Raw genomic sequence first — 15,786 nt, 5'->3', positions numbered from 1 at the left:
CAAACATTTTATTTATTGAAAGATTTTATTTTTATATTACTAATTCATGACCTAAAAAAATCGTTTATAAGTTAATATCCTTCTAAATTGTAATTTTAAGCACATAATACATAAATCTGGCAACAGTGCAGAGTTTGACATCTCTCAAGTTCCCGTCAATTGTGTCATTGCCAAGGGAATCAGCTGTTCCAAATCTAAATAATAACAAAGAAAAAAATTCAATAAATACAATAATAGTTTCATTATGTTCTGTAATTCTTTAGTTTTGAGTGGAATTTAATTACAAATTACGTGTTATTTTTACCATGGACGATACGCCCCCGCTTAGCGTGGAACATATCTGCGATGGAGAAGGTGATGGATGCCGAAGTGATGCAAGGTGAAACCACTTGAGTTTCTATTTTTTTGTTTTTAACTGTGGGCACATTTTTTATTGGTACAGATGTTGTCACAACTTAAGGAAAGCCCTGCTTACCGAGGAGCGGATGCGAAGAAAACTGCAATTTTTCTTTATGAACCCAATAGAGAAATGGCATGCAAAGAAAAGGTTTCCCTTTAAATTTGCAGTTCAATGTGTGAAGATTTTTTTGGTTACTCTACAATTGTGTTTATTTGCATTTAGGTAAGTAGTTTATAGCAAATAAATAATTATACAAAGGAACTAGCTTGGCAATGCAAAGGCCACATTATTGAACAAGGTTTTCAAGCAAGTCATGCTACTGTTACCAAACTCATTTCTTCTAAGTACTGTCTTTTGGGTGCATTTGATAAGGGTGTACAGGTTGACGCCATATATACAGACTTCTTAGAAGTGTTTGATAGAGTGAAGTTTGCATATTTCAGTTTTTGCTTGAGAGTTATTTGCTTGAAAGATTTCAGTGTATGAAACTGAATTTTTTTTTGTCTAAATCATTCTGTGCCATCTGATGTTCCTCAGGGATATCATTTGGGTCCCTTGCTTTTTAACTTGTTTACTTATGATATTCCAGTATTCATAAAGAATTGTAGCCTTTTATTGTAGCCTCTTTTTTATATTTGTTGATAATTTTAAATGGTTTTTAGCTATTAAATCCATTTGGCAAATAGTCAAAATCGTTTAGAATATCTAATAATTATTTATTTATTTATTTATTTAATAGACGGGATCAACCCCATTACAAAAAAAAATATTACAAAGTTCAATAGTTACACCTAACCATAACTTAAAATAGCTAAAATACAAATATGTTTTTAAAGGCAAACCAACAAAAATCAACAGAAGAGTTTACACAATCTCTCTAATTTGATTCCTAAAACTAGACAAGCCAATGCCCACAACTTCAATATCCTCATGGTTGATAATATTTAAGGTTCTTTCGATAAGGGAGTGAGTGGCATAGTTGGTACTGTGAAAAGGCAAAGCAAATAGTCGGTTTCGTCTCAAGAGTCTTGAGGGGACATTGAAGCTAATTCTACCAAGAAGGTTGGGGCATACAATCAGACCATTAAGAAGCTTAAATACAAAGGTTAAATCACCATGAATACGTTTTTCTCTCAATGTTGTCATAGCCAGCACTTCCCCTGCATCATCATAAACATGATCGTTCGGTATTTCCAAATTTAATTTAAATAGACAAAATCTCAAAAACTTATTCTCAATCCTTTCAAGGGCCAGACAGCTGTTCATGTAATAGGGGGACCGTATCATTGAGCCATACTCCAATAAAGAAACCTCCAAAGACATGTACACTCTCTTACAGCTCTCAACTGATAGCTCTCTATAGTTATGCAGAACAAAACCCAGAACCCTGGAGGACCTAACTACTATATTATTTATGTGTATATTAAAATTTAAATGATCGTCAAAATAAATGCCAAGATCCTTGATTGTATCAGAATACTGAACAGGGCTTCCCTCTATATTGTATGATGTTACAACTTTTTTACTTCTTTTGTGAAAACTAATATAATTACAATTCTTTATGTTTAAGAATAAGATATTGTTGACACACCAATCATTTAGCCTATTCAGGTCATTCTGTAACAAAATTTGGTCTTTGGGAGTCTGGATTACTCTATAAAATTTCTGGTCATCTGCAAACAATAAAAAGGCACTATTTTCAAAACATGTAGCTATATCATTAATGAAAATGTTAAAGAGCAATGGTGAGCAGTGTCCACCCTGAGGTACACCAGAACATACATTGATATTGCTGGATTTAGCACTACCCAATCTAACCTGCTGATTCCGGCCTGACAAGAAGCTTGTGAACCAGGCAACTATATGATTGGTGAAACCAAACACTCTTAAGTTTCTCCTGCATGATTCTGTGATTGGCTCTATCAAAAGCCTTAGAGAAGTCTGCATAAATCACATCCATCTGATATCCCCTCTCCAAGGCATCCAACAGATCCTGCTGACAGATCAACAAGTTAGTGATCGAAGATCTCCCCGAACTAAACCCATGCTGCTGATTGAGCAACAGCTCCTTGCAATAGAAATAAATTTGGTCGTAGATAAGACTGTCCAGTTTTCCGTCACAAAACAGTTTTAGAATGACCGACTGGATGCAAACGCCCCTATAGTTGCCTATTTGGTCATTATCATCTGATTTAAATATTGGTACCACAAAACTATGCTTCCATAATGACAGAAAGAGTGCTGAGCCAAGGGATTTCTGAAAAAGGAAGAATAGAGGGCGAGAAACAGTACAGACATATTTTTGTAAAAAATAGTTTGGTATCCCATCAGGACCTGAACTAACTTTGGCCTATAATTTTAAAATTTTATTAAAAATCAAACCAAAAGACAGTTGGGGATTAGGAATTGTCATATTTTCTCCCACCTGTTGACCCATACAATAATTGTTATTTTTATTTATATTAGTATTGTAGACAGTTGAAAAAAACTGGGCAAAACCCTCCGCTATCTGTTCGCAACCAGAAAATTCATTATCACCATAATACATTGAATTTGGAATATTATTTACTGCCTTCCTACTGTCGAGGTGATACCAAAAGCTTTCAGGGTCAGTACACAGTAATTGGGCTAAATTTGAAATATAATGACGGTAGCAAATATTCGTTAAAGTTTTGCACCTCGCCCTGAGATTAGAAAAAGTGACATAATCAGATTGATCACGAGTACTGATGTAATTCTTGTGAGTAGACAACTAGATATTTAAGTTCACCCGAGAACCACTTGGGAAAATCAGATTATATCTTTTGAGAGGAACAAAAAGGGCTATTGCCATGTTTAAAATGTGATAGAATTGAGAGACAGCTATGTTAATATCAGTCGTGTTCAGTATTGTAGTCCAGTCAATTCCAGACAAGTAATTATTAATGCCATCATAATCTGCAAGCTTAAAATCATAGTAAAATTCTACATACTCTACATTTGGCTTGAATTCACCACACAAATCTAATTGAAAGTTGTACGCTTTGTGGTTTTGTCAAGTATTTATCAAAAAGGTAGTCGATTGCTTCTGTTACCACAAGATTACTTTTATTAGTGAAGATCAGATCCAAATAAACCAATCTATCATTAGGTATTATTATTTTTTGAAAAAAATTCAAATAAGCATAAAACTGACCTAGAGTTAAACCTGGAGAGTTAGGACTGCATTCAACCACAGCGCCAAGATTGTCACTCCCCCAGCGAGCATCTGGTACATTAAAATCACCGAAGACATAAAAATCGTAATCAGAATACTCCTGCCGGAGAATATCTATCGAGTGGCAATGGCTTTCATACAAACTGATTTCAGAATTAGGAGGAATATAAACCCCTCCAATAATGAGATTATTGTTATCCACTTTACATGATATAAACAATTGTTCCACTGAATCATATGCCAACTTAATCCTTTTAGAACTAATTCTATCACTTATATATATTAATACTCCCCCCCTTGGTTCTTACTGCTAGTGACACGAGATCTATCACAGCGGAACAGGTATAATATTTAGATATATTCTAAATGGTTTAGTTATATCTAAGTAAGAATTACACTTAATAGTTAGTAATCTAATTAGTAATCTTAGTAATCTAGATTACTATTAAGTGTAATTCAATTTCTTTTTTTAGGTAACACATTCCAATTTTATTTAATTATGTCATTGGATCTACTGTGTTAAAAAGAATAATGAAGGAAAAAGATCTTGGCATTATTGTGAATAGCAAATTATTATTTGTACCACATATTGACAAATCCATACAAAGTACATAAATATAGAAGTTTAGGTTTTTATATCTAGATGTAGTGATTTATATCAGCATGGTTTCTTAAAACAAAAGTCTACTGTAAAAAGTAATTTGATTTTTAAAACATATCATTATAAATGACAGCATAGCGAAAATGAAGGGTTACCACTTTCTACAGATATAAACAAGAATACCTTAAGGATCCAACTTTGCACCACTATTGTTTTTGCTATTTATAAATATAATTACTCAGTTTATCAAATTAGCATCTTTTTTGTTATATGGGGAGGATATAAAATTATATTATAATATTAAACACAAATAATTGCTTACTCTTACAGGCGGATATAGACAATGTTGTCAGATGGTCTTTAAAAAATATATAAATAAGCCATATTTTGTTATACGCAAACGTCCTGTCCTCACTTTTACTAGAAAACTAAACCCTATCACATATACTTACACAATTGAAAGATCTAGGATTAATATTTGATTTAAAATTAACATTTAATGTTCACCTAGAAGATGTATAATGTATGTTTATGATAAGACATACATATGGATTTATTGTGTAAAAAACCAAATAATTTAAAAATACACACTGCTTAAAACAGTTATGCTTGTGTTTTATTAGAAGCATATTGGAATAATTTTTATGAATGCCACAAGATTACAATGGAAAGAATTCAAAATAAAATGGCGCAATACATATTTATAGAAACAGGCATTTATGAAGTCCAAAACAACCATCAGTTGGGATCACCTATTTAATATAAGTAGATATTCATAACATCTACTTATCAAGTTCATATAAATGATCAAGATAGTGTAGATATTCATAGAATTTTTTATAAAAACTTTGTAAAAACCTTAGTAGTAATATATTTTTCTTGTTGCTATACTCTGTACTTTCTTCATTTTTTAGTAAATCTGTTAAGTACAATAAATAAAGAAACTAAGTGATACATATCTAAAAACATTAAACTATTAGAAGGAATTTCAGGATTATTTCCTGGTGAGAAATCTACACACAAACCATAACCTGTGTTTTTCTATCTGGCAAGAGATATATTATAATCTGCAAAGAGTAATATGTTACATGAAACATAAATATTACTATATTTACTTATACTCATGTCTCTACTCTTGCATATTCTTAGATAATATTTTTTCCCTTTAGTTTAATGTTTTTTTCCGTTTTCTTATCATGTGTGTTTTCTTGTTAATTAATAATTAAGAGGATGAATGCCGCTAGACAAACTATATATTATATTTCTTTATATTCTTCTAGATGAATTATTTTTTTTAAGAGTTTTCGGAATTTATCACATTTTTAAAGTCCGGGGTTTGGTGCGGATGTTTTTAAGACTGCTCTAACTCTAAGACAGACTGGACTAGTTGATTGGCTGCACAATTCGCCTGTTATTCACTCTTTTGTAAATATCATTGAAAATAAGCGGAAAAATTTTAATTAAACCCAAACATATCCGGATATATGCTCTTTTCTATTGTAAAAATCATTATTAATGTCTTTGTTATTCATTAATACACCTGACTAGGTGTGATACTTCGTTAGTTTTTAATACACCTAGTCAAGTTCTCAGCTAATGTAACTACTAATAGCTATTGAGTTTTTTTTTTTTTTGAAGATAATAAATATATTTTTCCCAAATTGCAGTAGTTATGACCATGTAAATTATAACTGGGACAACAAAATAAGCTTTTGCCACCTTTTCCTTAAAGGATGGGATGCCACTCAAGAAGTAAATGCTTACCCTCCCGCAAGTGGCCCACTTGCCATCTACAAACAAGAAGACTTTTACACTACCATTAACTACGCTTTCAAGGGTTATACAAACCTAAAAGATGCTGTCGGTAAGTTTCCAAGTTTATTTAGGGAAAAATTTTCTTCATATTTGTAATTTTTAAGGTGCTTATTCATATGCCAATGAGGATAATTCTCCAGCAGACATGCAGCTATGTATTGAAGAGTACAAAGAGGGTAAAATATACGGGTTTAACGAGTCGTACGTGTTTAACAGTGAAGTGGTGAGGAGATGCGAAAATATATCCCAATCAGAAGTGGGACCTGAACTTGACTCGCAACTACTCTTCTCAAACAACTCTTTTAACATCAGTTTTGATGCTCTAGTAAAAGCGGAGTTGATGTTCTCAATTAAGACAGTCAATTTTAAAGCTGCAAGCAGAATAAGCGCCCCAAACTGTTACAGATTTGATATAACGATCACATTTAACAATGAGGATCATGATGGTCAAATGTTGCTCAGTTTAGATGCCGATTCGTCGAGGCTAAAATGCAAAGGCGATACGGAATTTATTACAGACGATGAAATTTCGACAACACTGCGCAGTATACTTAACTACACGGTGATAGGGGTATGTCTGGTATCCCTTGTGCTGTGTTGCCGCACCGTGTGGCGAGCACAGCAACTTAAGAGGGTCACCATAATGTTTTTTGAGCAGCAGTTCAATAAGACCCTAAGCAGTGCTGATAGAAATAAATTTTTAAATTTATGGTATTGCATGATTATTGTTAATGATGTCTTAATTATTTTAGGTAAGTTTTAAATTCGTGTATCATCTTCGTTTTATTGTATATTGTGTACACTATCTAAATAATTATGAAATTTACAAAATACTTATATGTTCATTATTGAAAAGAAGAAGATAATAGGGTTGGTAAAATTTAAAAAAAAAACATAAGATTGAATGATTGATACTGCTGATTTATTTACTTTTATCAGTTTCAGTTCAAAACTCTCGTAAATAGTAGAATCTTTTTTCTAGTATGTAAACATTTGCGATTTAAATAGTGACGCAATACCCAAATAACTTTTTTGCAAATAACTATGAATTCGTCATAATATTGATTTTACTTACTAATGCATTTATAGGTTCTTGTTTCAAAGAAGAGATCGAAAGGCAGGGCTTTACAACAGACCACTGGAGCGTTTGCAGTTTGTTCCTGGGTATCGGTAACATGCTGGTATGGTTTGGCATTTTGAGATACTTAGGATTCTTTAAGACTTATAATATTGTTATTTTGACATTGGAAAAGGCCGCACCACAAGTATGTATTTGTGAACATCCAATTTTTTTTGGTGATTTACAAATATTTTTTTAGGTGTTAAGGTTTTTGCTTTGCGCCATATTGATCTACGCAGGATTCACATTTTGCGGATGGCTTATTTTAGGCCCGTATCATCTAAAATTCCGCACATTATCGACCACTTCCGAGTGTCTATTTTCGCTTATTAACGGAGACGACATGTTTGCCACATTTTCAATTATGTCAAACAAATCCAGCTTGCTTTGGTGGTTTGCTAGGGCATACTTGTACTCTTTTATTAGCTTGTACATATATGTCATCTTGAATCTGTTCATTTCTGTGATTACCGACACTTATGAGACGATTAAATTATACTACAGGTAAGTCACCTTTGATTTTATTATACACGGTGGGAATTTTATTAGAGGCTATACCTTTTCTCAAAATCTACAGAGCACTTAACAACAATAAAACTACAATGGTTTTTTGGTTGTTAACATATTTATTACTAATTGTAGTCATATTAATACGCTGATAAACTAAATTAAATTTTTAACGATAACTTTTAAGAAGACTACTATCTAAGGACCTACAAGAACCAGATGTTTTAAACGTATATAGGATGTGACAGAACATTGTACTTTTTTGTAATTTTTAATGCAAATATATTAGTCGAAATCATACTATATTTACCCTAGGCTCTAACGAACGCAAAAATGATGACGAAATATTTTTTTGACTGTTTTTAGTAATTTGTTATTACTTTTTTAATAAAATTTATTAATATTGCATTTCCATTTTTTTATACTTCTCTTGAATTTAAAAATGTACAGGGTGTCCTTTTTCATAGGGACAGTATTGCTATCTCCTATACTATAAAAAATACGAGGGCGGTCAAATTAGAAAAAAGTTGCGGCATTTTATTCTGATTAAAAAAGTGTATTTAGATTTTTTATGCGACGTTTCGTTTTTTAGATATCATCATCAACTTTTTTTAAATACGGACCTGGATTTTTTATTTTATATTTAAAAAGAATTTTTATTTTCCTTTTGAACAATGTATAACTTAAAGTCTGTCTCGACGTTTCGGTATAAAAATAGCAGTTTTCAAGCTTTTTTCTTTAATACGGACCTGATTAGTATTTACAAAATTAAAATACGGCAGATTTAGGTTGAGTTGGGTTAGCTGCTAATATTATACACTAACATCAATTGCGGCTGATATTTTTTTTATGTGGTTAGGAAAAAAATTACGATATGTGATTTGTTCGATATTAATATTCTATAACGAAAATCTAAACCATCGGTTGTGTCGTTCAGAAAGGCGGTCAACCTCAACTTTAGTAATAATTAAGCTATTTTCAATTTATAATGAAACTTCACTTCAAAATATGTCTACTTTTTGATGTATATATTATTCGCAATGGCCGAAATCGCCCACTGCCCGATTTTTTTGCACACAATGCGTTACGGGTATAAAAATTTATCCAAGATGCGATCAGGGACTTTTTTTCGAGCACTGAGTAGACCTAATTATCTAGAACGCGTTTTGGGTAAATTACGTCACCCACAATGCGAATGATGGTTTCGTCCGCCGTGGTTTTGCTTTGTGGAGCATTTCTTTTGCCCACGACGCGTTCTGTCTATTGCGCTACAACCAGAATACGTTTCAAGTAAAACAATGAACAATATAAAACGTTTATTAAAAGGTACACACCTATCACAGAGTTATAGTATATGATAGATATTATATTGAAAACAAAATACTAAACAAAATGTAGAAATAGGAAAATAACAATTATTTGAAAAACACTATATGTTCTTACAAGAATTACTCTTGTGGCATTTGGAATTACATTTTATAGTTAAGTTTACACATGCACATGCTTTAGTTTGACAACCTTTGAAACAGTTACATTTAATAAAATGTTTGGACCTTGTTTAGACCCCGAAGACAACATGGCTTCCTGGCGCACATTGACAGAAGAATCTACAGCGACCTCAGATAAAGATAAAAATAATGAAGGAGATAATTGAAACTCATTTCTGCTGTATAATCGTGTCAATTTTCCATTTTTGGTACCCAGAACGTACAGTCCTTGATCGGTTTTTTCCATAATGACTGATAATACGTTTCGAGGAGCTAAACGCCCGCGATCTACCTCTGGTACGTTTATCAAAACGTTGTCACCTACATTAACAGGTGGAAATTTGCTTTGCGATTGGTTAAGCATTTTATCAGCTTGTTGTTCAAGCCCCCGTTTGCAACCTCTTCTCTCCGTATCAGTTGCCTTTTTATTACCATAAAGTTTGCATAATGGTAAATCCCAATCAGTGGCACAGGCCATAAGCAATGACTCATTACATTCAATGCACTTATTGCGTGGGACGTACATATTATCACAAACAAAACAATTCATCATATCGACATTTCCATTCACCAACCTTCCCTCGTTCGTATTATTTTCGACTTCTATATCTAATTCGGTTTCCATATGAAATTGCGTTTCGTTTTCTCGTTCCTTTTCGATATTAAATTCGGTGTCGTTTTCTTGTTCTTTTTCTAAAGATTCTTTTATTAATTTCAGATGCTCTTCAAGTTGTTCTTCAGTCTTAATTTCATTTGCTACACAGGAGTCCAAGCATGAATCCAAAAGTCCATTTCTCTGTGGAGTTCCAAACATGGCTTCATAAGGTGTTCACTTTATACCTGTGTGGAAACTGCGGTTTTTTGTACTCTGAATAATCTGAAGACCTTTTGCCCAATTTTGACAGTTATTATCTGACATCCAGGCTACAAGGCTATCGCAAACATCTTGATTTGCTCTTTCAATGGAGCCCTGACTCTGGGAGTGTCGTGGTTTACCGTGAACGATTTTTATAGCTGACCAACTTGCTGCTAATTGTTCAATGACCTAAAATTTACTCAAATAATGAAAAGCTTTTGTACAATGCAATCAAATTTACCTTGTTGCTGAATTCTCTTCCATTGTCACTATGCAAAATATTTGGGGCTCCAAACAAACAGAATATATCGAGAATAACATCTGCCACTTCATTTGCTGTCTTTGTTTTAAGTGGTCGTAGTATCACAAATTTAGTTAGGTGATCTTGATAATTGAGAATACGTTTATATTCTCCATCAGGCTCACTTTGCACATTGATAAGGTCAACCTAAAGAAAAACATTAAGTTATATGCATGATTATAGCAAATCACAATGTCATCAAGGTAAATACAATATAACGTAACAGAACACATAACCATGGAAATAACAATGACAAATGTTAATTAACATTACCTGGCAACGTGAATTCATTTCACTCATAATCATAGGTTTCACAACTAATCCTTTACTTTTTGCCTTTTTCTTTAGAGCACACGATTGACAAAAGTCTAAATATATATGAATTACCTCTCTAGTAACATTGCAGTATTTCTTTTTTATTTCATTTTCCATTGCCTTTTCTCTTTTTTGTCCTATTTGTAAATGAGCGGTGTGTAATATATCATATATTTCACTTGCTGCACAATAAAAAATTAAACCTGATTGGTTTCCTAAATGTTCCTTGTTAACTAGTTTATCTTTTTCGCCAACTGTTAATAGATCATATCGTTTTAGTCTACGATATTGTTTGGATGATAATTCTAGCCCATCCCGTCTCCTTTGAAGTGCTACTTTTGTCTCATTTACAATTTCGTCGTCAAAGTAAAGTTCGTCTGATAATAACAACGTCTTTTTTCTTTGACATTAATTCCCATAATCTTTGTTCAAACTCAGTTTTCATCTTGGAATATTCTTAAAGACACACACAATGAATCACAAGACATAAAAATACAATACTTGCACCCGTCATCTAACTGTACGTGTCACAGACTGTCTCCGACAACCGGCAATTCACCTTCAACACATTCTGAATAAATCTTAATACCCAGAACGCGCCGACGTAGGCAAAATGAATGCTTTACAACGCGAAATAAAAGAGCGCTAAAGCTTCATTCGCGTTGTGGGTGATGAAATGTATCCGCAACACGTTCTGGTCAATTATCTTTACTCAGTGCTCGAAAAAATATATCTGGTTGCATCGTGGGTAAATTACTATACCTACAACGTGTTGTGTGCAAAAAAATCGGGCAGTGGGCGATTTCGTCTATTGCGAATGACATATATATATTTTGATAAAGGGTTTAATAATTTTAAGGTATTTAGGGATAAGCCATTTACTTTGCTATATATATGTCAAATTTATATTTATGTTGATGCATAAGTTAATGAAATACAACAGTTAATAGAAAATAAAGTACGGATTTGGTAATATATTTGAATAATGTGTCAACAAGTTAGAGCTCTGGAACCATACAGGGCTAATATAAGAAAAATCATTACAATGGTGTGGGTAGGAGAAAAGAGATCTTTTGGCCAGCTCGAAGTACAGATCTTACCCTGTTAGATTTTTATGTTATCACAAAACCGTAAAGCATATAGTTTACTACGGTAAACAAAGTGCAAATAAGAATTAGGAAATTCCAAGAAATAGTCCTTATATAATTTTAATATGTAACTGGTCTCCGTCCAATTTTACCAATTTGAACTTCATTTCTACCCATGATTTGTATCATGTAGTATTGTTCTCTGCTTCCTTTTTGTTCTTTTTTATTAGTGAATACACAAGTGGATCTGATGATGCCTAGTATGGGCGAAACACGTGTAATCCTCTGACTAATTTAATAAATTTGAGACCTGTGACTTGGAGTTTGTTTTCATTGCTATTGAGGAATAAGGGAACCTGAGGTATACTTAAATGAAGCTAAATTTATCTAATTCTATAGGGGATGTTTACTCCACATATATTATTCAAAACGTTTTAGGATGTATTAAAAACTTTATTTAATTTGTTTTGTAAGTAGTTTTTAATTTAGTAGCATTTTTTTAAATTATATTAATATTCTATGAAGAAAAATTCTAGTAGGTTTGGGACCTTTAATAAAACTGATTTTATTCTAAAAGAAATGCCGACTTTTTGGCCTTTTCATTAGGCCATCTTCAGAGCTGGAGAACTCATCACATTCTCACAATTTTGTCTTTTTCACAACCAAGCGGTGTGAAATTGAAAGCTGTAGAATGAAATTGTAATATGAAATTGTAAACTGTAATATATTATGTGGAGAATAATTCTAATAGGTTTAGAACCACAAATAAAATTTGATTTTATTCTAGAAGAAAAGTCGACTTTTTGGCCTATATTTAGGCCATCTTCACAATTTCTTCGACATTATTATATCTACATGTTCTATTACATTTGCTTTTCACCTTACATTTTCACAATTTCTCTTTTTCACTACCTAGTGGTATTAGAATTGTAAGCTATAAATTGTGAAAGGGTAACGTGTAATTTCTAGCCCTAAATCAAATCAAATCAAATCAAAATCAAATCAAAAATGGTTTATTTGTCAAAATGTACAGTTTTATAGGTCAATAAAAATTACAAAGAAAAAAAATTACATTGACAAATAGGACTATTCTCTAACTAAGGTCGAAACGTCGGCATTTCATCTGGGATGAAATCAGTTTTATTTAAGGTTCTAAATCTGTGATACGTTTTTTCCATTTAACAATATAAGGACGCTAAAGTTTATTAGTTAATATTATATTCCTGATGTCGTCGTTTCCTATACATATAAATTGAATGTCTCACTATTTTTCGTAAAATAAGAAAAGATATACAAGGTCAACAAAAGGTGTCAGTCTTTTATGACTTAATAGATACATTAATGAAACCTCTTTAATAATAAAATGCTTATGTGAACATATTTTGCTACAGGAGAAGTCTGCATCGCAATAAACTTTTTTTTATTTTTTTTTAGTGAAGGGTTTCCAAAAACAGACTTAGAAAACTTTATAGGAAGCATTACGTGTGACGAAATGTGTAGCGGCATTTTCAGGACCGGATCGAGCGAGAGCCTCGGTGGATTAATTAAAGATCTCTGCTGCTGCTACCCAAAGTTGCAAAAGAATTATTCGTCCTTGAGCAGGTCTAACTCGATGCAGAACTCTAATGTACTGAGTAGTAATAACTCTATTTAGAAAAAGGAAAAAAAACGAAAAAAATCGTAGGAAGCTTTAAATCGTTCATGATTTTATATAGTACAAAAAATTGCTTTATACTTAGAGTTGAAAACTTCAGTTACCAATTTTATAATTAATTAAACATGTAATGAATTAAATAGTATCTTAGAGTCGATTGTAAAATACTCATCAATTTATTATTAAAAAAAAATAAATTAATCAGTTTGGAATCCGTGATGATGTCTCGACTTGCCAAACGATGTAATAAGTAAATACCTATTTTATTAAACTTAATTTTCATATCTTGTTACAATAATGTATATATTTTTGTTTGATTAGAAATATTATGTTGAACATTTTATTCTTTTTTCTAAGGACTACAATACTGCGCCATGAATTTATTGTTAAATTTGTTTTGTATATACATACTACTAAACTGTAAGAATAAATTATATTAAACCAATTTTCTTACCTTATTGTTAATTTGGGATTTATTAAAATTGTTCATCAACAAGTAAACCTTGATAAAAGTTAAAGTGATTCCAGTAGGATGTGGTCTGTCGCAGTAACAGAATCAGAAACAATTTTTTATTTTAGGAAAAATTAAAGGTTTCAAGAAAGAATGTTAAATCTCATAAAATATTTTAAAACTTAAGCATAGCGGAATTTTTGGTGTACTTTAGAATGACAGTGAAATATTTTAATGATTAATTGAATTTGATGAAGCCATGTAATTCTATAATAAAGGAGTTTATACATTATAGAAAACCGATAGAACCAGTTAAAGGTTTCACAGTAACAATTATCAAGAACATGTGAAATGAATAAATACTTAATATATTTATGAACATTCAAGTATAAGGTGCTTAGTTTCAAAGAAATGCAAAATTAATTTTACAAGAATTAAGTGAAAATAATTTTGTATTTCCGTCTTAACGGATCTGCGGTAAAACGATGGTTGGATTGCTTCTTGATTTTAATGGATGCCTTAAAATCAAGAATAGGGTAGTGGTGGACAAATCCAGGAACCTTATTAATACTTTTATCTGCTGCTATCTATCTAATGTTAAAATTAGTATCTATAGCACTGTAATGTGTGCCGGAGGAGTAAGACCTCGCAAAACATAGGATAGCATACATAAAAGCCTCTCAAAGTTTTAACGTTCCTCAATCCTCTTAAGAAATGGTAACTCTTTTGAAGAAGCTATTAAGAGAGATAGGAAATACCGTTCATTTATTTGAGTTTTCTTATTTTAAATAAAAATAATGTTATGTCTGTCTGTATTTAGCGCAGTCCAAGAGGATGAGCTAGTTTCGCATATCTTATAAATGGAAACTAGACTATTCGGATTAATTTTTGCTTAGGAATTAGCAGTAAAGAATCGCATAAACCATAATTTTAATGCAGGAAAAAAAAGCTGGCTAGTAAATGTTGGGTTTATTCGTTTATGTGCGGCATCCAAATCTTCAATTAAGGACTTCAGAAACTACTTCAATGGGACGAGCTATAGTAGAAAAGTTTTTTACTCTGTTAACACATGTTTCTTTCTGAGTGCATATGAAATGTTGATGAAACGGGAACTACAACTGTTCTCAGCAAGCGGTTAAAGTTATCTCTATTGGAGGAAAACTGTTATGGTTTTTATTTAACGAATGATACACCGATGCATGTCTAAATTCAACTGTCTTTATTCTCTAGGCTTATAAAATATTTACAGCCAGTAGAATATCTAATTTCTACTATAGTCGCGGTACCTGAACTGAGATGCGCATATCATGACATCCGCTTTCTTTACAATAAGAATAAAAATTAATATTGATTCTCCGTCAAATATAATAAAATAACTATTGTCCACATTTTGAATATATTACACTTGAAATTCCTATATCTAATACTACTACTAGACAAACAAACTTTGAAATATGGTTCCATCTCGAGGATAACAATCTCTCGTATATGTCCACACATTTTTAGAAATAGGAAGCATACCTATTTATTATACAATGTACCGGGTGGGCAAATAAGAATGTTCACCGGCTATATCTCAGCGGCTAATTGAAATAGAGCGTTCCGGTAAAAAAATTTTTTTACAAAAGTGCTTAAAAAAAAGTGCTGGAAATTATTTTCGAGATTGTGGCACAGCCGCTAAATAGAAAACTAGTTATTTCTACGATTTTTTTCAAAATAAGTGGTATTTATAATATATGCATTTTAACGCTTTCCTAATTACCTTTGTCTTTTGTTATAAAATTTTTTCTATATTTCTTAAAATAAAGTGGTGGGGGGAAGTCAAAACTTTTTTTTAATATTTAGTTAAACTTCAGCTCCTGTGTATACAGATCGTGTTTTCGTTCGTTACTTATAGCAAAGTATACACGTTTGGCGAGTTGAATCTTACGGATTGAGTTTTAATGTATTAGACCTAATAGATAGAGAGTAGACAGAGAACGACTGCATCGTAAC

The 15,786-nt window shown here is 32.0% G+C and overlaps 2 protein-coding genes across 3 annotated transcripts; one reads left to right on the top strand and one right to left on the bottom strand.

The window, feature by feature from the left end:
• Positions 1 to 164: 164 nt before the first annotated feature.
• Positions 165 to 14,177, top strand: LOC126750479 (mucolipin-3-like). Its single transcript, XM_050460112.1, has 7 exons — positions 165 to 379; positions 443 to 622; positions 5,865 to 6,061; positions 6,117 to 6,764; positions 7,102 to 7,277; positions 7,332 to 7,636; positions 13,121 to 14,177. The coding sequence occupies exons 1-7, from the start codon at positions 306 to 308 to the stop codon at positions 13,338 to 13,340; spliced, it is 1,800 nt and encodes a 599-aa protein (XP_050316069.1). The 5' UTR covers positions 165 to 305; the 3' UTR covers positions 13,341 to 14,177.
• Positions 8,943 to 11,152, bottom strand: LOC126750480 (uncharacterized). Of its 2 annotated transcripts, XM_050460114.1 has the most exons (3): positions 10,557 to 11,152; positions 10,224 to 10,430; positions 8,943 to 10,171 (listed from the first exon to the last, which is right to left on the bottom strand). In XM_050460114.1, the coding sequence occupies exon 3, from the start codon at positions 9,938 to 9,940 to the stop codon at positions 9,128 to 9,130; it is 813 nt and encodes a 270-aa protein (XP_050316071.1). In that variant the 5' UTR covers positions 9,941 to 10,171; positions 10,224 to 10,430; positions 10,557 to 11,152; the 3' UTR covers positions 8,943 to 9,127. The 2 variants fall into 2 exon arrangements, with proteins under 2 accessions (XP_050316071.1, XP_050316070.1); XM_050460113.1 differs by lacking the exon at positions 10,557 to 11,152 and having other exon boundaries at positions 10,224 to 10,471.
• Positions 14,178 to 15,786: the final 1,609 nt, after the last annotated feature.

This window comes from Anthonomus grandis, chromosome 2 (assembly GCF_022605725.1).
Source record: "Anthonomus grandis grandis chromosome 2, icAntGran1.3, whole genome shotgun sequence".
NCBI lineage: Eukaryota > Metazoa > Arthropoda > Insecta > Coleoptera > Curculionidae > Anthonomus > Anthonomus grandis.
The sequence above is the reverse complement of the archived record's forward strand: the minus strand, read 5'-3'. Positions and strand labels throughout refer to the sequence as shown.

Bases quoted from the DNA above. Each gene is read 5' to 3' on its own strand.
- LOC126750479 (XM_050460112.1), top strand. From the start codon at position 306: ATGGACGATACGCCCCCGCTTAGCGTGGAACATATCTGCGATGGAGAA. The intron at 380-442 runs GTGAAACCACTT...TTATTGGTACAG, and splicing joins GGATGCCGAAGTGATGCAAG to ATGTTGTCACAACTTAAGGA. The intron at 6,062-6,116 runs GTAAGTTTCCAA...GTAATTTTTAAG, and splicing joins AAACCTAAAAGATGCTGTCG to GTGCTTATTCATATGCCAAT.
- LOC126750480 (XM_050460114.1), bottom strand. From the start codon at position 9,940: ATGTTTGGAACTCCACAGAGAAATGGACTTTTGGATTCATGCTTGGAC.